Source organism: Rhinoraja longicauda, chromosome 23 (genome assembly GCF_053455715.1).
Source record: "Rhinoraja longicauda isolate Sanriku21f chromosome 23, sRhiLon1.1, whole genome shotgun sequence".
In the NCBI taxonomy this organism is placed as follows: domain Eukaryota; kingdom Metazoa; phylum Chordata; class Chondrichthyes; order Rajiformes; family Arhynchobatidae; genus Rhinoraja; species Rhinoraja longicauda.
In genome coordinates, this window is record NC_135975.1 from 13,093,350 (window position 1) to 13,120,774 (window position 27,425).

A 27,425-nucleotide genomic window follows, 5' to 3' on the forward strand; every position below is an offset into this window, starting at 1 on the left:
TATTACATGCCACAGTGATGGATTATGTACCAACTAAAACTTCTATGTTACTTTTTAGTTGAAGACAACAAAAAGAGTTTACAACTTCTGTGCCCAGGACTGCCAGAGTGCCCAGCAGTGGATTGATAAAATTCAGAGCTGCTTGTCAGATGCGTGAACACCTTGTACAGCAGACAACGCACATGTGTGGCTGGGTAGAGTGCCTGTATCACCGGGATCTTTCACTAATGGACAACCGCTGTTGTACTGACCCAGAGCATTGCGGGAATCAGTAACTCTCAGCCACTCAATCACAGTCCATAAGAATTGGGTGACAGTGATTGGACGTCTTGCTACCCACATCAAGTATTGACGCACTTGTGTATTTGTTGACGGAAGTCTGTTTGAGAGTCAGGAGCTGCTCAGAGATAGTCAAGAGTTGTACATTTAACCACTAAAGATGGTACAGATTAGAACGAGAATAAAGCCAACGCAAACCCATTAATCCTTTCTTCCTCAGAACTTTGGTGCGGAAAGATTTCCTCTGCAAGTTGTGTTAGGGTTGACATTTTAGGTCACCATTGCATAACCTAAATACCAAAGGTTAAAAATCTCTTACACCAATTTAGTTCAGAGGTTCCAGGGCATTTTTGTGGATAAATTACCTGTTTTCAGAGGATATGGATTGATGATCCTCCTTTCAGCTGTTTCTATTATTGACCTTGTGATATATTTGTAATTAGTGTTTGCAACATTGCTTATTCCCTTTGTGTGAATCTGTAAGCCCACGAGGCTAGCAGGAGACCTGAACAGTTGGAGGATGTAGTTCTTGCATCAGAAACAAGTTAATTCCAAATTAGGGGACTGTTCATAAAGCCTCTCACCTTCAAGTGAATTCTGTATTGAAAAGATAGGCTTTAATAAAAGATCTGTCTGCTGCTCACAAATAGATTTGGGAATAAATCTTGCTCGGGTCTAATTTTTGATAGGTTGGTGCCCTGAGTGAAATCCCAGTCCTACACAGCTGAGGAATGCTGCAGATATCTGCAAACATCTTTGCCAAGAGGATAACTGTGGCTGTTTGCAGCCAGTGGGACAGGAATGAGTACAGTTAACAGTGTGTGTTGAGCAGCTCTCTGAGGGAGTGTCAATGTTCCTTTTAAATGATTTGATTCCTTCAGACTGCAAGTACAGCGATAGGACAACGAGGGACGTGTTTGTGTGATTGGTCTACATTAACTTATGCAAAAGGGGTTAGGACTTGACGGGTGGTTTATACTCAATGTTTACAGATACAGCTGTGAAAGGGGGTGTGCGGTGAATCTGGATTGACCAACTCTTTTGTCCAGGCTGCCACTATCCTTCCTCCCAACTGGCCTCGTCTTCCCTTCCATTGAATCATAATGGCACATACTGATTCTGTTGAATTTCAAAAGGCAGATGGAATGGGTAAGGGTTCCTGGGAGTGGGAGAACGAGGGGGCTTCTAATTCCTCTGGGTAGCTGCACAGAAACATCACAGCTGTGAGAATATTTTAGCAGTGTTGTAGCTTTAATTCTGTTGTTAGTGATGTACAGCTGTACATAGTTTAATCCATGTTCTATTTATGTATCAGCTTCCTAATTATCGATGTACAGGTTGAATGATATTTAGTTTGTGTGTACACAGATATTTGCATCATTTCCAGTGTTTCTTTGAAGAAAGCAAAGTCACTGAACCAGCAGTACACTGATAGATGGCTCAATATTGTGAATCCTGCCAACCCACTACAATAAAGATTTCATAAGTATGTCTGCTCTTCTCAAACAGCCTGAGCATCAGGAACACAATTAATTTCAGAATTCACAGTGCAGCATCTCACCACTGATTTTCATCATTCTAGACCACAGCAGATGGGTTATTTGACACATCCAATTGGTAGCTCTTGACAAATCTGTGCAAAAGTAGAAAAATCCATGTGTTGAGGGGAGTTGAGTGGAACTGATGATCCCCTGCCCTTGTGACTTGAAGTCTCAACCTCTCGCAGTTTGTGTTCAAATATAATTAGGCTGTTTCAGTATACGCTTTCCAGGTACAACTTGTTGTTTAGTGTATTGTGATTGCCATGTTAGGAATACTGATACTATAATCTATCTCTCAACTCATTCTCACAGTTCACAGCTTGTGCTTATGTGATCTCACTCTGCTATTCCACAGCATCTTAACTTCTGTGGTTCTTTGCTGTCAGATCTTTGATAGGATAATATTATACAAACTTGATTCCAGTTAACTTCTAACATTGTTAAAGTTTTAGTGTCATAATAATAGGAGACCTGAGGATTATCGCTGGCCACACTGAGATCCTGGGAGGTGCACGTTGTGTTTGTAGAAGAAAAACACTGCCCTTAAAACACAGTTGATTTATTTCAACCATTTGTGCAGGTTTGGCATGGAACCTTCTATTTCTAACAAATTTAACAAGCACCTGATCTCCCAATGTCACAAAGCATTGAAATATATTCGAAAGCCTGAAATAACTTTTTCAGTATTAACCTTAACATTACCATCCAAATTAAAGGGAGTTTCATTAATATTTCAAGTTGGAGCAAGGTGTTGGAATGAGTGGAAGTGGCCTTTCATTCCCAGTTAATGTGCCTCATTGTCATCCTTCTCACAAGACTGCTTCACTGAGGTTTTATCTTACTGCAATACTACACTGGTTGTTCTTTGTAGTGATGGAAATGCCCACCGATCTATCCAATGAATGGTACATGAAACATGCAATTTTTAAGCAATTTTAGAACAAGTGTATTTCAATTTATTTTCATTTCTCGGGAACGCACTAGAATTAATAATGTGTCCCTCAATGCAAATTATGGAAACTGAGTGAGGTCCCAGTATTGCTCCCTCCACTGCTTGACCAGGTTGCTCCCAATTGGTGCAAGAGACTACTACAGATATGGGCTAAGGATTACCAACATAGAGGCAAGACAGTACAAATATCTGTCCGTGGTTGCTCGTTTGCCCCAACTTAATTGCTTTTTTAATTTTATTTTTAATAGTGTATATTGTGTTCTCATTTCTTCATGTGGGAGAGCATATTTGTATCCCATTCAGTGTGTTCCAGATCAACCAGAACAAATGTCAGGTGCAGAATAATGCTTGCTGCAATTTTCTCAGATTAAATTTAACAGGTTAAGTCCAGAATAAAGCACACTCTCTACTGTCCCATCAAACACTGCAAACTAGGAACAGTATTGATAGATGCAACAAATCTATTAAATTATCCCAGGGCCGATGCAGCATGGATGGGAAAGTTTCACCATGCGAAAAAATAAAATACTGGTTGGCCCAGGTTCTAAGGTTTTACCACATTTTTACAATAACGTGCATAACCTTTTAGATTACTTTTCCATCCACCTTCTGACATTCCTTTTCCATGGGTCAGCTGATTGGAATAGTCTTGGTCATCGGGAATGTTGTTTTATTTTTGCTGTGCCTGTTATATGGGGTGTGAAAACCCCACTTCGTTTAATCTAGTGCATGAGACTGAGGGAAGAGCCTGAGCAAGATTGAGAACTAGGTACCAGTGAGAAGTGCACTCTGTCTAGTTTCCATAACTGGCTGCTGCATTCTACATCACCTCATCAAAGTGGGTTATGAGGCTTGCAAAATCTGGAGGATGGAAAAGAACACCACCTACTTCAACTCTCCAAAAGGGCATCAACTCTCCTCCGATCTCCCATAGTAGAAAATTCATTTCGTGTGATCCAGAGAGTCTCTTCTTTGTACCTTCTCTTCATGTGAACCTTCTGATTCACATCAGTGAATCTGTGTCTGTGTTTGTAGAACAATCATAAGAAATGCAGACAATGGCAGCGACTAATTATTTGCAGAAATGTGCAAATTGTCTAGTTGGTGTCTGTTTACAAGACTGGTGTTAGTTATTGTGCACTATGTATGATTTGGGGAGCTGACAGTAGGAAATCACGGTAGATGAAGTGACAGCTTATTTGGCACTTCATGAGAACATTTTGGCATATTGAGCCATTAATTTTTGGATTTTTTAAATCCTCTGTTCAGGCTGTGTTTAGTTTAAGTGATGTTTTCTATCCCCACATTTAAAATCATTTTATTCTTGCCCTAAACTTTTAACTTTGAAAATACTTTTATTTGAAATGATAAATTTGTACATATTCTCAATTTACATTTCCTGTATAAAGATGGGCGAGTCCATATTGTAAAATACATTAACCATGTAGAGTTTGGGATTTCTATTAGACTCTGTACTGTTGTCTCCAAACTGAGTCCTGTATTGTGCTTAGAGAAAGAGAAAAACTGAAGTTTAATAAAATATATATTAAAGTATTAGGTTTGCATCATTCTTTAAATCTAAATGAGTGAGTGTGCATACATGGAAGTCGGTTGGTAACATTCCTGCCTGAATAGAAAATGTATTTAATTCCAATGGCCCTTCTACAAACCCCTCCCCCTTTTTCACCACTCTTCCCTGCTCCCTACCTGGATGCACACTCATTTTGCCTCTTCAACCTATAAGCCTTTCTCTGGCTTCATAATTAACGTCTCCTCTACTTATCTCGCTGTCTTTTATCTATAGAACTTCTATATGTTGTGCAGTCACCTTTCATAGTAGAACCCCACCCAGCCACTCAGAACATTTCCTGCCATTTGACCTTATGAGGAATTTCTTTTTAGTTGTTGCTTTAACCTCCACAATTGTAATTATCAAATTCTCATCCACCAGTGTTGGAAATTTGACACCATCTTAATAAAGATATTGCAATTTCTTCCATATTATACATCTTGTCAAACATCCAATGAAGTATTGTTTCAATACATTAATATAAAGTTTCCTTGTATCAGTTCACAATGGCTCTCGGGGTAATTTTGTTCCCCCGTATTCCTGTAACCTGAATTTAAATATTCTAGTTTATCCAATAGTTTGCTCCTCTACTCCAGTGGCACTTACAGCCACTATTTAGTTTATAGAGACACAATGTGGAAACAAGCCTACTGAGTCCACTGACCAATGATCATCTGTACACTAATTCGAGCCTACACACTAGGGTCAATTCACCAAAGCCAATTAACCTGCACATCTTTGGCAGGTGGGAGGAAATCAGATTACCCAAGAAAACCCACGTGGGTGCAGGGAGAATGTACAGACTCTATACAGATAGCACCTGTCTACCACTGCACCACTGTGCAGTGCCCTTGCTACTACTAACTAAATTTCAACTTAATCTGGATCCAATTCATTAAATGTATAATTTCTCTAAAAATTGACTGATATTGGTTTAATTGAAGTGTTTGCATTTCAAGCTGCACAAGGTTTTGTTCCCAGGTACTCAGGGAATTCCACTAAATAATTAAAAGCCCAAGAAAATGTTTGCTTTCATTGCAATGAAAGCAATCTAATTGCCTAATCAATCAATAATTTGAATAGGGGACAGGGTGACTCGTGTCTCACAATGATCTATACTTCAGATGAAGGTACACATCCACATGTGCTTTTGACAGAGATAGATGGTATTGCAAATGGTAGCGTTAAATACAAATATTGATTAAATAGGCAAACTAGAAAATGCCTTTCAATGGAGACAAATGGGAATTAATCCAGTTTAGATTTAAAAGTAGAACAGGATATTTGTTAAATCATGAAAGTCAAGGTAGGAGGTCGAAAGAGATTTATAGATCATACACATTAAAATGTACAAAAAATAAAAACTAATGAATTGTTGACCTTCATTTCTAGAGGACTACAAAATGAGGCATTATAATTACAGAATACAAACACAAAACTTTGGTTTGACCATAATGGGAATACAAGGAGCAACTTTGGACAGCTTGTATTTTAAAACACAGGAGTCCAGGTATCCTTCTTGTAAGTGTTGAATTACAGGGAGAGATTGTAATTGTACAAACCATGATCATAATAATTGGAATTGATACAATTGTGATAATTTGATGTTTAAGAGGATTGACAGTAAAGACTTAGTTCCATTGCTCTAGGACAGGATCATACGCTAAAAATTAAAGCCAGGTCTTCTATGGGTGATTGAAAGGCAAAAAATCTGCACCTGCTGAAAGTCTAAAATATACAAAACACTGGAAATAGTCAGCATCTGTGAAAAGCATAATTGAGAATCTTTCATCAGAATTGGGATCACTTCTGCATGTGGCAACTGTTGGCGGTTCCATTTTAAATCATAAACTTCTACTGAGCACATTAAAGGACATAGAGTTATTATCACCGAACACAAAAGTTGGTTCTTGCTGGCTCCTGCTCTTCCACCTAGCCAGGGTCCTCAACCCTACTCCTTAGAGGAGAGAAAAAGACAGCGGGGAAAAAACGAATTAAGCAATAAGGTTTGTATTCTCTCGACCAAAATATTTAAGTTCCAAAACTGCTAAGTTCTTTCTCACTACCACTCCACCTCCTCCATTTAAAAAAAGGTCACGTACATCCACCTAGACTGTAACTCTGCCCCAATTACAGGCCTCTCATTGCCCAAAGCTAATGTTTTCCCCCTCAAACATTGTGAACGCTATTTCCCAGACCATCAACACCCACGATGCCCATCATGTCAGAAATACACATTAGGCGTAAACTGGTTCTTTTAAAAAAGTGTGTGAAAGCACAATTCATGCGCAAAATATTAGGGAATGTTTCTGAAAAGGCCTTTATTAAGATTAAATCAGTTTCAGGAAAGGTACTATGCCTCAGCAATTTCAGTATGGTTTGTCTCAGCTCACTGATTTACTGTTTAGATTAATGCCAGTTATCAGGATCACAGTTTCCACAGGGAACGCAATACCTTCGCAGATGTGTTTACAGCAGCAAATGCTCAAAGTGTTTACATAACCAAAAGAACATTACATTAACACAAGGGGAATTTCAGAAGGGCTTCCCATAATTTTTACATAAGCACAAATACATACCATGGCAGAATGAGGTAAATGCTCCATGCATACAATTTAAGATTTGGCTGTATTTTTAAACTATCTATATATATATGTGTATATATTATATATATTATATATATACATACATACACACATATATATGTCTCAAAGAGGCACAATATTAATCACGTTTTCCCTATACTACTGTGGAAAATATGATTTACTCACAAGCCATTAAAACAGCAAACCAGTGCCCTTTGTAACCTCATGGTTTATTCCTAAATTGAAGTGAAAAATAAATGCATAGCCATCAAGTAGATAAATTCTTGTAATTTTAAGAGATACTTCCATTCAAAAAGCATTTCCTACCAAGATCTGCGCTAACTTAACAGTGATATTGACCCACAACTCACAGCAGTGGCCCCATGTTCCACTGAGGAGAAAATGCCAGCACTGTTATCCTGTACTGGAGGAATATACTGGGCAGAGGAGACATGACCTAACCATCAACATAGGGCAACTTGACACATTGAAGATTAAAGGCTCTTTAACACAGGGTAAAGTTAATGAAAAGAAAGTTAGTTTATCCAGTCAACACCTGATTGCTGCAGTTAAGCTACGATTGCTCATGTATCTGTTCATCTTATAACTGGTACTCCTCGCAAATGAAGATTAAAAACTCATTCTACAAGCTACAGGTTGGCTGGTGACTGAACGAGGCTTCACGTGTCCAGACATTTTCTAAATCTGAAACAATGCAGCCATGTTCACGACAGCACCTGCAGCCAAAAAAGCAAACATCGGCAAAACCTTTTTTGCTGGAAGAAGATTGATGGGTGTGGAACTCTGAAGAGGGGAGGTGGCATCATTGTGCATCAAGCAACCATTTAAAATACTCTTATGGTCCAAAATCAGAAGATTAAACAAGCTTTGTGGGATACTGTTCAAGCGATTCATCCAGTTATTTGGGTACTTAGGTACTTAGAATTGCAAATGGGAAACTATTGTAGTTGGAAGCTGGTTGCAGAAATCTCTTCGTCACAAACACAAGTTCCAACTTGCTACTAAGAGGCAACTTATGCTGTTACTCCTCAAACTGGTCCTGCAAGGAACATCCATGCATTGTTGAATGAATGGATAATCCTCGTCAAACCATTGATAAATTAAAAAAAACATGCATCATAAAGAGCTGACAAATAAAAGATGATGAAATGCAAAATAACAGTACAGAATGGAGAAGGGAAAAAAATCGGTGTTAAAAGTCTTTGAATTCACATCCTAGCAGTTGTCACACCAATGCAGGCAAGATCATAGATGTCATTCTTCTACAGTTTGTACAGCTCGTTGGACAACCAATCCAGTCCCTCAAATAGACCACTACCTTGGGTAGCGCATGTTGCCTGAATGTGCCACTGTAAAAATAAGGAAAGAAAAATCAGATTACAACAGTCCAAAGAATGATATCTCAACCCACACATATCATGCATGACCTGTTCTAATGCAGAGCAAAACAGACACCAGAAATTCAATGAAGGGAATAAATAATGATGTAATAAACTTACAGGGATAATTATAATTTTTTTAATGGCCTTGATTTTCATATTTTACCGGAAATTCTGCTCAAGTCTGAATCTTTGATGAAAGGACAGACTAAAATCTGTACATTAACTTAAATATGCAGTCATCTGTTAAAAAGAGAGAGTGAAAAATAGGTACATTGCCCATAAACAAAGTACTAAAGGGGAGGGGTTTCGACCCGAAACGTCACCCATTCCTTCTCTCCAGAGATGCTGCCTGTCCCACTGAGTTACTCCAGCTTTTTACATCTATCTTCAAGAAAATGTATTAGTTTTATGCCTCCCAATTTAGAATTAGTTTTGTGCGTTAAAACATTCAATGATTTATATTCCTATCAATTTTCTGATGTCAATATCAATGGATAATTTCAATTATTTTGAATAAAATCAATTCAAAACTAATTGAAATTATCCATTGATATTGACATCAGAAAATTGATAGGAATATAAATTATTATTGGGTACTAAGGAAAAAAAAACAATGAAATCAGTAAGGCTGGCCCCTATTTGTGGTTCCAGCTCTCTTTAGTAACTTCCTGGAGATTGGCAGTAGTCCCAATGGGACAGCTTTACAGTTAATCCTCCATTTATGCAGTAAAGATTAAGCACCCTTGGATTTTCATTCATTAGAGACGGCAATGTGAGCAACAGTGCTCAGCCCTGTCATCTTTCAAAGTTCACACAACCGTAGTTCCAGGTGGGGTGACTGAGAAATAAAAAGATACATTCATACAGTATTTTTGAACTTCTCAACTCATCAAATGACTTGAAATATAGTCACTTTTTCAAAGTTAGCAATGTGCACATAGCAAAACCCGCAAACACCACAGAGATAAGCGTCCAGACAATCGATTTTAGCAACCTTGATCTAAATACGAGGACACAAAAGAACACTTCTCAGTCGCACTTTCCCACCCCACAACAATACTATTATACTCTTTCAATACTGTTCTGGAATGAATTATCTACTTATGGCTGGGAATGGGACCTGATCCAAAGACCTTCAACTCAGCGTAAAACTGCTATCATTAAACAATAGCTGTTTCGAACCATCAAGGAGCATTAGCTACAGTTTGTGCCCCGGCTAAATTGAGAATTGTGATTAAAGCCCATCCATCACCTTCTTACTGTGAATACTTTTATGAAGTTAATAAATTGAGTTCTTAGGGAAAGATAAGTTCCAGTTATGTAAATAAAGAACCAAGGAAGGTAAAAACTTCTTACAGAGCATAGTGAATCTCTGGAATTTTCTACACCGGAGCCAAGTGCTTTGAGTTCCATTTTCTAGCTGTTGCCCTTTAGCTCCCTTATCAACTGCTCATTCAGTTTTTTCTCCACCATTCATCCAGCCCATTATTTCCAGTTACCCTACAACTCTCGACAATAATTTTCATCTCCCCTAGGATTGTTCTACAATTAACTTAATCTCTATCCCCTAATTACAATCTCAACTAAAGGAAAAGTTTCACCCTGTAAATATTTGAAAATATAAAGTCTTACAGTTCTGCCGCTCATACGTTGTAATCCCAGTTTCTCAGACAGCTCTGTAACGGGCAGAGCATTTGGCAAATCCTGCTTGTTTGCAAATATCAGCAATACTGCATCCCTTAGCTCATCTTCTTGCAGCTGGGAACAAAGGGTTAAGAATAAGCAGAATGAGCTCAGTAATTTTAAATCAAAACTAACAAACAAATTGAAAAGAAACAAACTTTTAAGAAAAAAAAGTCTAAAATGGCATATCAATCTGACCATTACATGTCCCATTTGTTATCATGGCACCACAGAGCTTTGTTGTATCGACGCGGAGGAATAAGACTGGAAGTGATAATGTTAGGGGATTTTATTGTTGGGGAGGTGGGCGTTACTCTGGCTGCCAACGAAGCTCCAGTATAGTATGTTGTTCTCTGGTACTAGGGTCAAGGACATTCCAAAAGGGGGAAGTTGTGCAGCGATGTTGGTACCAACAAAGTCAGTAGCAAGAGGTCTTGCAACGCAAGTTTCCGAAATTATGTAACTGCTTAGAAGGCAGGACCTAGTTGGTCCACCTATACAAATAGGAAAAAAGTAATGGGGACCATTAAAACCATAATGGGAGCAGTATTTTGTGGGGATGTTTGCTGGTACTGTTGGGAATGTTTCCACTAATTTGGCTGGGGAATAGGGCTCAGAGTAGATATTCAGATGGGGCTTACAGGCACAAAAAAGTCCAGTAGACAAAGCAGGCAAGTAAATGCACAAGGGGAATACAGAGCTAAATTGTGTATTTTAATGCAAGGAGTTTAACAGGTAAAGTAGACAAATTCTAAGATGGGCAAGATTGAAATTCAATATCCCAGACACAAAATTTCAGACTAAGCAGGAGGGGATGAAAGAGTGGCAGTGGAATCTTACTTAAGGACTGCAGTACTTAAGTGTTGAGGGAAGATATGGTAGAAGGCTATTCAAGTGAGGGTGTATGGGAAGAGATTAGGAACAAAAATGAGGTGCTTTCACTTTGCTGGGGGCATATTATAGACTTCAACAGTCAACAGAGGAACATTTAGGAAGACAAATAGCAGAGACGAGCAATTAAAAGAGTTACAGTACTAGGGGATTTCAATTTCCCAAATGTTAACCAGATTGCCTAACCCTGAAAGGCACAGAGCGGGCAGAATTTTTAAGATGTGTCCAGAAGATTATGCAGCTAATTCATTGACGACACAACTATTGGTGGAGTTGTTACTTTTCTTGCTCCATTATTCAGCACTTTGGATGTTTTTCCTGATCATTCAATCACCCAATTATTTAGAAATCCAGATTGTTTTGCTGTTTTACCAATTATAAAAGGCATCTTTTTTTAAAAATATACTCCACCTGGCAGATTTCTCAGTGATGTATGCCAGATAAAGTAAAAGGAATTTCCATGAAATTAAAGAGATTGTATGCAAATGGTTTGATCGATTATGTGGTTATTCAAATATCATTGCTAGTTGAAGGGGAAAGTATGTGTGTAATTCCTTTAGTTTGATGGATAGTTCAAGGAGAAGGGATCCAATTTAAATACAATTCACTTGATTTGGCAAAGACCTGAAGCATAGGGAAGCACCATCCAGCTCCACGGGAAAATTCTCAGAAACTTGTGATGCCCACCATTGTCAATTCTTACCATTTTCTGTAGTTCATCTAATGACTCCTGCACTCTTTCTCGGTCATTGCTGTCCACGACAAAGATTAGGCCCTAAAAAATGCAAACAAAATTGTTTTAGCAATTTAATCATTGAGCAACGAAATACCATGTGCTCCAACTATGCATTCCATAAAGAATAACTATCATATAAGAAACTGTGAAGCAAGATCAAATAGAGAGTATAAGTATAGAGAAATGCATCAGACCTATTCCAGGATACACAAGTTCTAAGTTTTCACACAACTCTTGCAATTTAATATACCTCAAAAATAATTACTAGGATTCATGTTGGAGAAAAACCTAAAGCTGAATAGAAACATTGTTGGCCACATCATAACTACATGACTTGCAATCATTAATTATTTTTAAAAAATCACTATCATGGTCAAATATAGTGCTGTTGGCATGGCTTTATTCTAAACTTCCAGAATTTAATTGAAAATCGATGCAACCCAAGTTACTAAAAAAAATGACAATCATAATTCCAAGATCTTCCTATTCACTAAAGTTTTACATTTGCATGTCCTTCAACAATAATTTAAATATTTAAAGTTTATTTCGTCCATTTTCATGTAAGATCCACTCTCCAGTTACTCAGAGGATGAAAGCTCAATTTGCTGCTGTTCTTCTCCCCAGTTCTCGATGTAGTGCATCTAATTATCAAATGTCTCTGCAGCAAATTGAACTATCGCAGACTGGCATCATGGTTGGCCAAATGGGCTTTTCTGCACTGTAATGTCCTACATTTTAGAAACTAAGCAATAGATTGGGTCTAAAGATAGAAACAAAAAGCTGGAGTAACTCAGCGGGACAGGCAGCATCTCTGGAGAGGAATGGGCGACGTTTTGGGTCGAGACCCTTCTTCAGACTGCATTCTTTAGAATATAAAAGAATGAGGGGTGATCTTATTCAAATATATAAGGTCCTAAAAGGTTTTTTTTTTATACAGGGTGCATGTCAAGATATTTACAGAAGAAGTTTCACACAGAAGAGCATAGTTTCAAGATAAGGAGCTTGTCATTTAGAACCAAGGAAGGTAAAAACTTCTTACAAAGCATAGTGAATCTCTGGAATTTTCTACCCCGGAGCCAAGTACTTGGAGTTCCATTTTCTAGCTGTTGCCCTTTAGCTCTCTTATCAACTGCTCATTCATTTTGTTTTCTCCACCATTCATCCAGCCCATTATTTCCAGTTACCCTACAACTCTGACAATAATTTTCATCTCCCCTAGGATTCTTCTACAATTAACTTAATTTCTATCCCCTAATTACAATCTCTCAACTAAAGGAAAAGATTCACCCTGTCCAGGCTCCATGATTTTATGAGGCTTAACTGAGCCGGAGGCTCGTCAGTGATCTAAATCGTTAATGTGCCACTGAACACTTGGGGAGGGGGGTTATCTATGAAGCAATGGAAATTATTAATCTCACGTTTCTGTACTGTCCCTCGGTCAATGACATGAGGAGCTCTGGAGCAATGCAATACTAGCATTTATTTCAAGAGGACTAGAATATAAAAACAGAGATGTAATGCTGAGGCTTTATAAGGCATTGGTCAGAGCACATTTGGAGTATTGCGAGCAGTTTTGGGCCCCACATCTGAGGAACGGTGTGCTGGTGTTGGAGAGGGTCCAGAGGAGGTTTAGAAGAATGATCCCAGGAGTGATTGGGTTAACATATGATGAGAGTTTGACGGCACTGGGCCTGTACTCCCTGGAGTTTAGAAGGATGTGGGGGGACCTTATTAAAACTCACCGAATAGTGAAAGGCCTGGATAGAGTGAATGTTTCCAATAGTGGGAGAATCTAGGACCAGAAGCCATAGCCTCAGAATAATACGGCATACCTTTAGAAAGGAGACGAGGAGGAATTTCTTGAGGGTGGTGAATCTGTGGAATTCATGGCTGTGGAGGCCGAGTCAATGGATATTTTTAAGATGCAGATTGACAGATTCTTGATTAGTTTGGGTATCAGGGGTTATGGGAAGAAGGCAGGAGACTGGTGTTGAGAGGAACTTATGAGCTTTCTGGCAGAACCCAACTCAGCATTATCATATCAAATATATACAGCCGGAAACAGGCCTTTTCGGCCCACCAAGTCCGTGCCGCCCAGCGATCCCCGCACATTAACACTATCCTACACCCACTAGATGGCACCCATGGTTCTGATTATTTTGAGGCAATAATGGATCAGGCAAGACTGATTCTTGTGGATAGAATGTTGTGGTGGGTAAATGCCAACTTCAAAGTCAAACTTCAATCATTGATTCTGATAACCTACATTTGTTTTTATTTCAGCCTTGGTTCCACATCTAGCATTACTACATTGCATATACCAAAGAGGATCAACTAGTAACCAGAATTCATTAACATCCTGTTCATTCATGTATTCACTTGACCTGCAGGAGGAACAAATAGTTGATGCAACATTGAGGCATTTCTATCTGTGAGCATAAGACATCAGAAAAATTCCCAGAGGCAATTTACCTGTGTGTTTTGGAAGTAATGTCTCCACAATGGACGGATTTTATCCTGACCCCCAACATCCCACACAGTGAAACAAATATTCTTGTACTCTACAGTTTCCACATTAAATCCTGAAATAAGAAAGAAAAATCAACGTTCAGTCATAATAACACAACCTCCTCCAGCAGTCCAGTTTCAATTTCAAAAACCAAGTTTACCATTGACTGTTTCTATTTTCTTTTAGGCATGCCATCTTGGGGGCCTTGGGCACAATCTTCACTCCATCTCAACCCATTGCTACTTTTCTGACTTCCTACTGCCATTATAAATCTCCCAGGTTTGATTCTCTGCTGAATAAAGCCCCAACCTTTCACAGTGCCTCTTTATATATTCCCTATACAATTGAGGCACACTAATTAAGCATATTCTAGCCTCCTGCTCAATGTATGTGCTCAAATCAGTCACATCACCTAATGACTCTGCCAATCGTTTAATTGACTTTCCTAGACAAGACCTTATTAACAACTATGAATGATATTAAAAGAGGCCACTTCATCCAACAAATGCCCACTGACGTCCTCAATTTTCTCACCAGGCATGCACCCTACTGGTTAATCACTCAGCCATTTAACGCACCAACCAGCACATCTTGGGGTATGGGAGGAAACTGGGAGCCTGGGCCTACTGTCTATTCTACCCCTTTTTTAAATATGCTTATATGCAATCATTATCACGATCCATATATACAAGCCCATATAATCCACATTGGGAAATTTTCCTCCCGCCTTAGGCTATGCTTATTTTGATGATTTCTACCTCAATCTCGGTGTTATTGCCTGTTTGCTTATTCTGATGTCCTATTATCCCTGAATTTATCTGAACGGATACTCAACAACATTTTGTCCCTCTCTCCCCCAACCCCTCAATAAATTCAATCCCGAGGTGTCATTTCCATGATCTTACATGTTCTAATCATAGCTGGTATCTTTTAATCACCCACAGGCCCTTTTTAAATCCAATCCCTTCTCTATTCACCCATGGTAAAAGTAAATCTCCACTAGCAACTGCAATTTCTACTTACTTACTTCCTCGACACAAGCCATTTACTAAAATATATCTGCAGCTGCTGACCTTCTCAATCCCGCCTTCGTATCTACTTTAATATCCCTGTCCCCAACAAGATTTTCTCTTTTACATCTTGGGAATCTCTTTGTTTTTTCAGGTTGAAACTGAATAATTCAATTATTGAGAGCACTGAATTACCCATCTAACAGCACACCTGTCTGTACTTCAAGCACCTTCCTTCCATTGTCAAAACGGCAATATCGCAGAAGCAACCATGTTCTAACCCTACCGCGTTAATTTCCATTCCATCAAGAAAGAGCTCGTCTATTCCGCCTCCTTAGCCAATGGCAATCTTTCTTCCCACCATTAGTACGAAACTCTTCAGAATCTTCCAAAATCATCTTGAACCCAAATAATTTACTAGTTTCTTTCCAAATTTATCTTGTACCATTGCCAAGCTTGTTTATTTTCCAGGCTTCCAAGGTGAACAACATTAAAGCTTCCCACTCCTTTCTTACTGCCCCTTGTTTCAAAACTTCATTCAGCCAATCTTCAAAAGAACAAATCTACCTCAAACCCTCCATTTTATTTCTACTCCACCTTGCTTTTCTTCCCAAAGTCTTTCAGTGTGCCATTGACCTGCAGATTTTCATGTTTTTAACCAATGTCACAATGACAGCTTCTGCAAATGTTTCCTCTGTGGTCTCTTACTATCCAAAACTAGTTTTAAATACTGCGCCTAGTGAGATCAAACGTAGATCTGGGATTGTTCCACATTCAGTCTAGGCATCATTCTGTAAATGCCCTTCCTATACATCTCCATTACCCCCTCCTTCAGACCCCAACTCTAAGCTTTTTATTACAATTTCCAATATTTTAATCTTGGTCACGAGTTCATGTTGTTTACGAATCCATCCCTGGAATATGCTTTTTCTCCAGCGAACAAATTTAACACAAAAACCATGTTCCTTTACTTGTGAGATTGCTCTCTGGCAGTATAAATTATGAAGATGGAATATGCTAGTTGGTTACTTTCTGGGCAGTTTCTACTCTACCTCAAAAAATTTAAACCAACATGAAACCTACCTATTGTTGGAATGGTGGTGACAACTTCACCCAGCTTTAATTTGTACAGGATTGTAGTTTTCCCAGCAGCATCAAGTCCCACTGAGGTACAGAAAAGAAACAAATTAGTTTAGATAGCGTATAATAGCGATAGGTTCCATGGAATCATATTAACCCCAAAATGTTAATGTGGCATTGTCTTTATAATTGTAAATATACTATTGCAGTGAAGGAACTTTTAACGTGAACTTATGGCTACATCGGGGGGGTATTTTGGGGTAATTTTCATTGGTACACAGATGGTCAAGAGATAGTTCATTACCATACTTAAAGCTACGAATGGATTAAATAGCAGATAGAAATAACTGGTTTTCAGACAAAGGAATCCAGGATATGCAATGCATCAATTAGATGCCCGAGCTCAAGAAACCCTTCCTCTTTTTGAGCTGTGAAGCTGAGGAATTCTTTATTGGAGTGAGGGTTTGAAAGACCAGCCATGACATCAGTTCAGAATATTTATTTACACCAAATTCAGAGCAGGGAAACAGGCCATTCAGATCAAAAAACCTCTGCAGGAATTTGTTCTCCTCCCAGCAATCTTCATCCATGCTAGCAATTTATCCTGAAGGAAGGAACTGCAGATGCTGGTTTAAACCGAAGGTACACAAAAAGCTGCCGTAACTCAGCGGGTCAGACAGCTTCTCTGGAGCTGTGTGCTCGGTGAAAACAAGTACAGACAAAGTCAACAAGATATTTGTTAGCTGTGTGCGAGGTGGTATGAATAGTGATTCTCTAACTTCAAGTAACACTTGTGTCCCCTCTCTCTCCATCCCTCCCCCACCTAAGTCATACCAGCTTCAAAGTCATCTTGTTGAGTCTCATTCTCTGTACTCGTTCTCACAGCGCACTACTAACAATGGCCTGTTTCCTTTATCATCGTTACTTTTTTGCAGATCTTTCACTCATTTGTTCTATATCTTTTTACATCACCGTCTATATCTCTCCTTTCCCTTGACTCTCAGTCTGAAGACAGGTCTTGACCCGAAACGTCACCCATTCCTTTTCTCCAGAGATACTGTCTGACCCGCTGTTACTCCAGCTTTGTGTCTATCAATTCTAGTCTTTACAATTCTACAATTCTAGTCTATATTTACAATTCTAGTTTGTTGCTCTATTGCTGGACCGTGGGTGACCTTTCATTTCACTGCATATCTTGTACGTGTATGTGACAAATAAACTTGACTTGACTTGAACTCTCATGCATTTATAGAGTTACCCAACAAACACATCTATGTGAGTCACCTCAATCCCTCAATTTATATGCAAAGCCAATGTATCACTCAAAATAAGTAAAATAGCAACTAACAACCACATCAATTATTCTGCATGACTGTTATCTCCTTCCATGCCTTTTTATCAATTAATTTTCCAAATTAAATTTTCTGTAAACTCACAATCTAGCTACATCCCCGGTCACCAGGTAGTTCTGTGGGAGGTCTTCGAGGTTAAACTCTTTATAATTAAAGAAAACTACAGTCAACAACTGACTGTGATCTATAATTGGAATTCTCTATAGTGCATTTAAAGATTGAATATAATTTATTTTGTAACATTGAATAATGCCGTTATATAGTATATCCTCGTTATAATGAACCATGGGGGGTGGGGGAGGGTGGATTATTCAATATAACCGAGTATGGTACAGGCCCACCACTGATTTTCAGGCACTCTTGGTTCCAGAGCCTTTCTGGTTTATCCATTTTGCCAGACCAACAGAGGTCACGGCCTCCGGGGAGTCCAAAGGTACCAGAATTGCCCGTCTAGACACGGTCCCACGAAGACGGCTCAAGTGTGCTCTCTTAAATTTGTCTGGATTGAATGAGGCGCGGAACCAACAGGTGCCCGAAAATCAGTGGTGGACCTGTGTTATCATTGTTTAAGTAGCAGAAACAAACAACTGCACTTGCTAATTAATGCAGCTGCAGGATTCCCCAAAAATTAATCTGCAAGTCGGATCAGTAGTAAAGAAGGCAAACGCAATGCTAGCATTTATTTCAAGAGGGCTAGAATACAAAAACAGGTATGTAATGCTGAGGGTCTATAAGGCGCTGGTCAGGCCACATTTGGAGTATTGTGAGCAAGTTTGGGCACAATATCTGAAGAAAGATGTGCTGGCCCTGGAGAGGGTCCAGAGGTTTACAAGAATGATCCCAGGAATGAGTGGGTGAACATATTAAAGAAAATTACAGTCATCAACTGACTGTGATCTGTATTGGAATTCTCTATTTCTCCATAGTGCATTTAAAGATTGAATATAATTTATTTTGTGATATTAAGCTTGAGTATTGCTGTAATACAGTACATCCTCATTATAACGAACCATGGATTGTCCGCTATAACCAAGTATGGTATTGGCACACCACTGGTTTTCAGGACATATGAAATGATTAGCTGTTAACACAAAAAAAAATACAAATGTCCTTAATAAAATTATGTCAATGGTTTCTAAATCACAGCTGGCATTTATGTACAGATTAGCATGTGCAAAGATTGTAGGGAAGTGCAATAATGTCAAGTTAATTTGACAAGCTGTGCAAGATTCTATCACTAAACAAAGTCCTAACGAACAATAAAGGTGTGAAATGGTCAAAGCCAGCTTGGACATTCACTCCAATGATCAACCATACTTGGACCACCATAAGGAGTCAGGAAGTTTACTAGCAGTAACTTCCCATCATTATTAATCCCTCTCCCCAGCCAAATCATTAGGCAGAAGGTACAGAAAACTGAAGTTGCACGCCACCAGATTCAGGAACAGCTATTTTCCTACAAGGTAGACTAAAAATGCTGGAGTAACTCAGTGGGACAGGCAGCATCTCTGGAGAGAAGGAATGGGTGCCGTTTCGGGTCGAGACCCTTCTTCAGACTGAAGGGTCTTGACCCTCTGAAGAAGAGTCTCGACCCAAAACCCAAATTCCATCACAGCAACATCACTATAGGCCACTTCTTGCACTACCATGAATGTTTTCCCCCCAATTGTATTTTGCACTAATGTCTTGTTTTTTTCGTTGTCTTTTTACCATCTTGCAGAATTTGTTTAGTTAATAGTTTTATGTGAAAATAACAGCAAACTGGAATAGTTGCTCTTCAGGCTAGAGCCAAATATACATACTGTGTTCACATTGGAGCCATTGCTTTGATGCACAGGACACAATTTCTAAATTTGTAGATGACAGATTGAGAATACAAAAGGAGACTCAGGCTGAATAATGTGAAAACAGTAGGAGCAGAGTGAAGTACAAGAATGGAATGGTGGCTAACATAAAATGGAATGCAAATTGTGTTTCAATAATAAAATATTTGCCAGAAGAGCCATGTAGTCAATTAAATAGACAAAATGAACATCTAATGTTGAAGGCAGATGAGATAGCCAAAATACTAAAGAAAGGGGCAAAGGATAAATCTGACAATTATTAGCCAACCTAACTAAAGTGGAAGAAAAGCTGACTGAAATAATACCTTGGGAGAAAATATACAACAATGTACCACTGAAAAGCCAGATAAAGGGAAAATTGTGACTAATTTGATTTGATGGAGAATGGATAAGGACAGTGTAGTTTATGTGAATATAGACTGTCAAAAGGCATGTAGTAAAACAATAAACCTTGTAACAAAATTGAAACCCATGGGTAAATGGTATAATAGTAGTACAAATACAAAATTTGCTAAAGGGAAGAACACAACTCTTGTGAATTGCCGTGTTTCTGATTGGAGGGAGATGTATAGTGGAATCCCTCAGTACTTAAAGGATCAGTGCTGTTCTGGATACATGGTGATGATTTGTGGATTATATTATAAACCACAACTCAGTGTTTGCACAATAAAACTTTTTTTAGCAGGAATTTAGAGAGACACCAGTAAATTCTACGTCAGGCATTGGAAATGCGTACAGGAGATGAAATTCAAAAACACGGCCTTATGGTACCTAACATAGTAAAACATTAAGCCACTTCAGAAGACCATTAATAATGAATTAAAAACAAAGAACTGCAATTCTGGTTAATACACAAAAGGACAATAAGTGCTGAAGTAACTCAGCAGGTCCACACAATATGGACAGGTGGCATTTCTGATGAATTAGAAGCAGGTTTTAAGAAAAAAAAGATTTAGGAAACAATGAGAGTTTTGAATCCAGGCATTTGAAGGAATAATCCGTGGGGAAGTAATTAAGTTCAAATATGGTCATGATTTGGAACGGAAATTTTCAACGTTTGGGGCTTGACGAGTTTAGAAAGGAAGGATGAAACAGTGTTATGTAGGAAAGAACTGCAGATGCTGGTTTAAATCGAAGGTAGACACAAAATGCTGGAGTAACGCAGCGGGACAGGCAGCATCTTTGAAGAGAAGGAATGGGTGACGTTCCAGGTCGAGACCCTTCTTCCAAGCCGAAACGTCACCCATTCCTTCTCTCCAGATGCTGCCTGTCCCGCAGAATTACTCCAGCATTTTGTGTCTACCTCCAATGAAACTATGTTATTGGATGGGGAGTTCCAGGGTTTAAATCTAGCCAAAGCCGGAGGGGGTACCTGCAAGTAGTGATGGTTGTCCCATTCGTGTGCTAACGACATGGGGCAGAGGTCAAGGTGAAGAAAGAGGATTTAATCAGGCAAGATTTGTAACTGGGATGAAGTTTTTTTTAATGCAGTGCACAGGGAGGGAACAAATTTAAGATGACATAAGATGCCTTTATTGCAGCGATCTCCAAACTGTGGCCCGCGGGCCACATCCGGCCCGCAGCAAGCACATTCCGTGCTGCGGGTTCTGTGGTAGCGTGGGAACTCATTTTTCTTTTAGCGGCCTATATGAATGGTTTATTGTCACGTATGCACTACATAGTGGGATCTTTTTAGCGCAGATCACAAGTGCACAAGTCACCACCATATTTTGGCGCCGTTTACAAAACGCCCAAAGTCGGGTCCGCTCGCTGGATGTACTGGAGCGGCTCCCGTTCCAGGCGAGCCCCAGGTTGCTGCAGGGCCTCCTCCGTCACCCTCGACTGGCTCGGCCCGTCGATCGACGTCCCTCTCTTCGCCCGACCAACCGCCTCTGTGTCCCAGGGGAAAACCCTTCTGCAGCCGACTTTGCAGGCGCTGGAGGCCTTACTCCCTCCTACTGGCCCACTCACCGTGTCCATCGTTGCCAGCAGCTCCCTCCTCCTCGGTTCTCCGGTCTTCAGGGCCGATCTCGGCAGTTTCTGGACTTACACGTCAGGTAGGCTATCAAGTTGAGGGCTTGTATGCAGCTGCCGACTTAATAATAATCTTGAATTTTAATGATTTCTTAGCGGAGTGCCCACCCGTCAGTCACTGCGACGGTGACACACATACGGTCACTCCGCCATTATATCATATATTTCTAAACTGTCTGCATGCCCACTGGTGGTCACTGTATTTTTTCAGTTTTATAAATAATTGTATACCCACGGTATATATATATTCCAATATTTCAAGCTCTTTTTAAAAATTGAATATTATTCATTTGTTGCCATATAAACCTCATTAAATTTATAACGTTGACATTTCTTTATTTTGTCCTACGTCCGCACAAATGTGCTAAATATATAATGTGGCCCTCATGAGGCCCCTGCTTTAATGCAACAAAGGGTTATGATTCAATTAAGCTAGCCGATTGGATGATGACAATAAATTTAACGCAGCTCTCAATGAGCAAAGTTATATCAGACAGGTGAAAATATGAAATTATATAATCATTAGATGAAGATTAATCTAAAGTTTGAAAAAAAATGTTTTACAAGAAACAAATGGAGCCATACAAACCAAATAATATTAGTAAGAGGTGCAGGTAGAGAGATCTGGTGTTACTGCAACAGGTGACAGAACAAGTTGGGAAGGCTGCGCACAGGCACACACAATCATACAACATGGAACCAGGCCATTCGGCCCAATTTGCCCATGTAGGTAAATTGGCTGGGTAAATGTAAAAATTGTCCCTAGTGGGTGTAGGATAGTGTTAATGTACGGGGATCGCTGGGCGGCACGGACTTGGAGGGCCGAAAAGGCCTGTTTCCGGCTGTATATATATGATATGATATGATAACATGTTCCATCTACACTAGTTCCACCTGCCTGTGTTTGGCCCATATCCCTCTAAACCCATCCTATTCATGTACTGGTCCAAATGTTTTTTGAACGATGTGATAGTACCCCTCAAGATCCTATCCACTCACTGTAAATCTATGCCCTCTGGTTCTTGATGCCCCTACTCTGGGTAAAGGACTCTGTGCATTTACCCCATCAATTCCTCTCACTTCTATAAGATCACCCCTCATCCTCTTGTGCTCAAAGGAATAGTCCTAGCCTGCTCAACCTCTCCCTGCAGCTTAAGCTCTCGAGTCCTGGCAACATCTTTGTAAATCTTCTCTGCACCCTTTCTAGCCTAACAACATCTTTCCAATAATAGGGTGACTACAATACTCTCAATGTGGCCTCACCAATGTCTTACGCAACTGTAACATAACCCCCCAATTTCTATACTCAATTCTCTGACTGATGGCCAATATGCCAAAAGCTTCCTTGACCATCGTATGCCACTTTTAAGGAACCATGCACCTGCTCTTATACCCCTCTGCTCTAAAACACTCTCCAGACACCTGACATTCACTGTATAGGTCCTGCTCTGGTTATACTTTCCAAAATGAAACACCTCGTACTTCTCTATATTAAACTGCACCAACCATTCCTCAGCCCACCTGCCCAACCGATCAAGATCACACTGCAATTTTTTCACAACCACCCTCACTACCTACAATACCATCCACTCTAGTGTCATCTACAAACATTCGAATCATGCTTTGTACATTCTCACCCAAATCATTGAAATAGATGACAAACAGTAATGGGCTCAACGCCAAATCTCGAGGCACACACATAAAAGGATGAGAGGGGATCTTATAGAAACGAAACATTCTTACAGGATTGAACAGACCAGATGCAGGAAAAATGTTCCCGATGTTGGGGGAATCCAGAACCAGGGGTCACAGTTTAAGAATAAGGGGTAGGCCATTTAGGACTGAATGAGGAAACAATTTTTCACACCGAGAATTATGAATCTGCAAAATTCCTTGCCACAGAAGGCAGTGGAGGTCAATTCACTGGATATATTCAAGAGAGAGTTAAACATAGCTCTTAGGGCTAACGAAATCAAGGGATATGGGGAGAAAGTAGGAACGGGGTACTCTGTTGATGATCTGTCATGATCATATTGAATGGCGATGCTGGCTTGAAGGGCAGAATGGCCTACTCCTGCACCTATTTTCTATGTTTCTAGTCACAGGCCTCCAGTCTGAAAAAAAAAACCTTCAACCAACACCCTCTGCTTCCTTCCACAAGCCAATTTTCTATCCTGTCAGCTAACTATCCATGGATCCCGTGCTTTCTAACCTTCCGGAGCGGCCTAAGATGTGGAACCTTGTCAATTGACTTGCCTTAAAATCCATATGTACATCTATAGGTCTGCCCTCATCAACCTTTTTGGTCGCATCTTCAAAAAACTTAGATTCGCGAGACACAATCTCCCACATACAACACTGTACTGACTCTCAACCCGAAAAGTTACCCAATCCCTCTATCCAGAGATGTTGCCTGTCCCGTTGAGTTACTGCAGCATTTTGTGTCTACCTTTTAATTATCCACAACACATATATCTTATTCCTCAGACTTATCTATTGTAACTTTCCAACCGCAGGTGCATGATCAAATCTCAGCCAGGCCACCTGTAATTTCCTCTAGGTTCCTAGTGTCCTCAAATATATTTGATCAGGCCTGGAAGATTTGTCTACCTTCATATGTGTTAGGACCTTCAGAACCTCCTCGACTGTAATACTGACTGCCCTTAATACACTTCCATTGACTGCCCCAAATTCCCCAGTCTTCATGTCTTTCTCTATGTTAAAATCAGAGGAGAAATACTCATTGAGGACATTGCCCATTTCTTGTGGCTCCACACAGGGTTGATCACTTTGATACCTGAGGGGCCCCATTCTCTCTCTGGATACCCTTTTCCCCTCTGTGTACTTATAAAATCTCAAGGTATCATCCTTAACACTATCTGCCAGTGCCACCTTCTGTCCCCTTTTTAACCTGTCGATTTCCTTTTATAGCATAAAATGCTGGAGTAACTCAGCAGGTCAGGCAGCATCTCAGGAGAGAAGGAATGGGCGACGTTTCGGGTCGAGACCCTTCTTCAGACTGATGTCAGGGGGGCGGGACAAAGGAAGGATATAGGTGGAGACAGGAAGATAGAGGGAGATCTGGGAAGGGGAAGAGAGAGACAGAGGAACTATCTAAAGTTGGAGAAGTCAATGTTCATACCGCTGGGCTGCAAGCTGCCCAGGCGAAATACGAGGTGCTGTTCCTCCAATTTCCAGTGGTCCTCACTATGGCACTGTAGGAGGCCCATGACAGAAAGGTCAGACTGGGAATGGGAGGGGGAGTTGAAGTGCTCAGCCACCGGGAGATCAGGTTGGTTAACGCGGACCGAGCGCAGGTGTTGAGCGAAGCGATCGCCGAGCCTGCGTTTCGTTTCGCCGATGTAAATAAGTTGACATCTGGAGCAGCGGATGCAATAGATGAGGTTGGAGGAGGTGCAGGTGAACCTCTGTCTCACCTGGAAAGACTGTTTGGGTCCTTGGATGGAGGTAAAGGGACAGGTGTTGCATCTCGTGCGGTTGCTGGGGAAAGTGCCTGGGGATGGGGTGGTTTGGGTAGGAAGGGACGAGTGGACCAGGGAGTTACGGAGGGAAAGGTCTCTGCGGAACACAGAAAGGGGAGGGGATGGGAAAATATGGCCAGTGGTGGGGTCCCGTTGTAGGTGACGGAAATGTTGGCGGATGATTTGTTGGACACCCTGGCTGGTGGGGTGGAAGGTGAGAACAAGGGGGATTCTGTCCTTGTTACGAGTGGGGGGAGGGGGAGCAAGAGCGGAGCTGCGGGATGTAGAAGCCTCATCTATAATGGAAGAGGGGAACCCCCGTTTCCTGAAGAATGAGGACATTTTATAGCACGCTCCTCAGTTCCCAAAACTCCTCCAGACATACACCTGATCCTGGGATACTCTTCTAATTCCCATTGACTATTCAGGGACATGTAGTACACTAACAACAAGGTGATCATTCCTTTCGTATTTCTCAGCTCCACCCATATAGCCTTGCTGAACAAACCATCAGTAAAGCCAGCTCTGACCACCTCCTTAATCAAAAGAGCAACACCCCCTCCTATCCTAGCTCCACCTCTATCTCTTCTGATGCATCTGTACCCTGGAACATTAAGGCACCAGTCCTGTCCCTCTCTTGACCAGGTTTCTGTAATGGCCACAGTTGCACACAACTAACAACGTCTTATCAGAGTTCACCTACTTTATCCATCAGGCCTCTCACATTAAAATAAGTACAATTCAAATCATTAGCCCCTCCTCGCTCCCTGCCTATTTAATCCACTTAACCTTCTTTCATCACCATTCATACCACCTTCCAGCCTCTCATCTGCCTTGGTCCTGCATACGATCCCATCCCCCTACCAATCTAGTTTAAACCCACCAGTATTGGATTTGTGACGGTGTACAAATGAACAAAAGGACGTTAAGATATACCATTATTAAAATCCCTGGGACCCAGTTGGAGCTTTGTATCTCATATGGGTACAAACACTTCAAGAAACATCAGGGGTTTGGTGAGGGAAGGAAGAAGAATGTTTAGAAACATAGAGGATGGGACTAAGAAAATTAAGAGGAGATTTAACAGGTGGGTTAATATACAAATGATTTTGATACACTAAATGAGAATTTTTTTCCAAACTAAGTGATCATCAACCACTGGAAACAGATTTAATGTAACTGGCAAAACAGGCAGACACAATGCGTGGAAATACACAGCATGTTGTCGGAGGAGGTAGTTGAAGCAAGAACTATTGCAACATTTAAGAACTAATTAGATAGGTACATGGCTAGGACAGGTTTAGAGTGATATGGGACAAACACAGGCAGGTGGGACTAGGGTAGATGGGACATGTTGGTCAGTGTAGGCAAGTTGGGCCGAAGGGCCTGCTTCCATCTGTATGACTGTTAACTGGTCTGAGTTGGTTGAAAGTACAGTTTTAATTTAATATTCATAACAGAATTTGTTAAATAGTTCAGAGAAAATCCGTTGGGATATGGGGAAATAACAGCAGAATGGGTACATTCAAGGAGCCAAAACTGTCATTCGTTAGAAGGTCATCATGAGCACACCATCAGGAGAGGTGAGGAGAAGAGAGGTGAGGTTCGATCCTCCCTCTGATTAATCTGCCATTAGAAAAAAAACATCAATAAAATAATTTTTTTATGAATAAAAGAATGCATGATAACGCCGATCTCGTCTATTAGATCATATAATTATTTTTTGGTTTAAAAAACTGCACAAGAACCATAAATACTAAGACTACCCTGCCAAAGTAGCCAAAGCGACGGAGGGAGCGCACCCCCCTCACACACCATCCAGTCCAGTCAGCCATCACCTGCCCCGCCCCGCCCCGCCGCCACCCACTCCTTCCGTGCCCGAGTCCGTGGCTCGCCGTTGGCCTCCACGGCCATCCAGGCCAAGAGCCTCCACAACCAGGGTGGAAACACACGGTCTCCAATAATGTAAAAGGAGGTGTCGACTGAACCCCCCAAGAGCACTCCGCCCTCAGCGCCTGAAACACAATAACCTGAAGACCTCCTCCGCCCCACACACACACGGCCTGGGTTCACCTTGGGTCCAAAGTTATGTGGGGCCGACATCATTCAGGGCTTACCCATCAAGATCCGCATCTGCCTCTTTCCGAACAGCCGGGCGAACAGATGCGAAATGGTGAGGCCCATGGTTGTGAACGCAGTCGTGGCCTGGCAGCTAGCCGAAGGGGCCCACGACAGCGAATGGGAGGTTGTGGGCTCGGGGGGCAAATCCGACCGAGTGGAGACTCGGACGTGTTCGGGTCCCGTCGGCGGGCGGGCGGTCGAGCTGGCAGGCGGGCGCCGGGTTCGGGTTCGGAGCTGTTAGCAGATCGGGCGGATCCACAACCAAAGTAACGGACCAAAAGCTCGAGCGCGGCTAACGTCTCGATGATCGCGTCCGGCCAACAATAAAGGGATGACGTCGCAACCAGAGGTCG

General features: G+C 40.8%; 2 protein-coding genes across 5 annotated transcripts in view; one reads left to right on the forward strand and one right to left on the reverse strand.

The window, feature by feature from the left end:
- The window catches only part of sbf1 (SET binding factor 1), a 131,021-nt gene extending 126,695 nt beyond the window's left edge, over positions 1-4,326 (forward strand). For all 4 annotated transcript variants that reach the window (XM_078419652.1, XM_078419654.1, XM_078419656.1 and 1 more), the window contains one exon: positions 59-4,326. In XM_078419652.1, coding sequence (XP_078275778.1) covers positions 59-157 — 99 coding nt within the window. In that variant the 3' untranslated portion in view covers positions 158-4,326. The remainder of the gene's footprint in view (positions 1-58) is intronic.
- Positions 4,327-6,644: 2,318 nt separating this feature from the next.
- On the reverse strand, positions 6,645-27,411 carry LOC144604872 (ADP-ribosylation factor 5). The gene is made up of 6 exons (XM_078419657.1): positions 27,069-27,411; positions 16,243-16,323; positions 14,113-14,222; positions 11,608-11,679; positions 9,963-10,088; positions 6,645-8,297 (listed from the first exon to the last, which is right to left on the reverse strand). The coding sequence occupies exons 1-6, from the start codon at positions 27,133-27,135 to the stop codon at positions 8,211-8,213; spliced, it is 543 nt and encodes a 180-aa protein (XP_078275783.1). The 5' UTR covers positions 27,136-27,411; the 3' UTR covers positions 6,645-8,210.
- Positions 27,412-27,425: the final 14 nt, after the last annotated feature.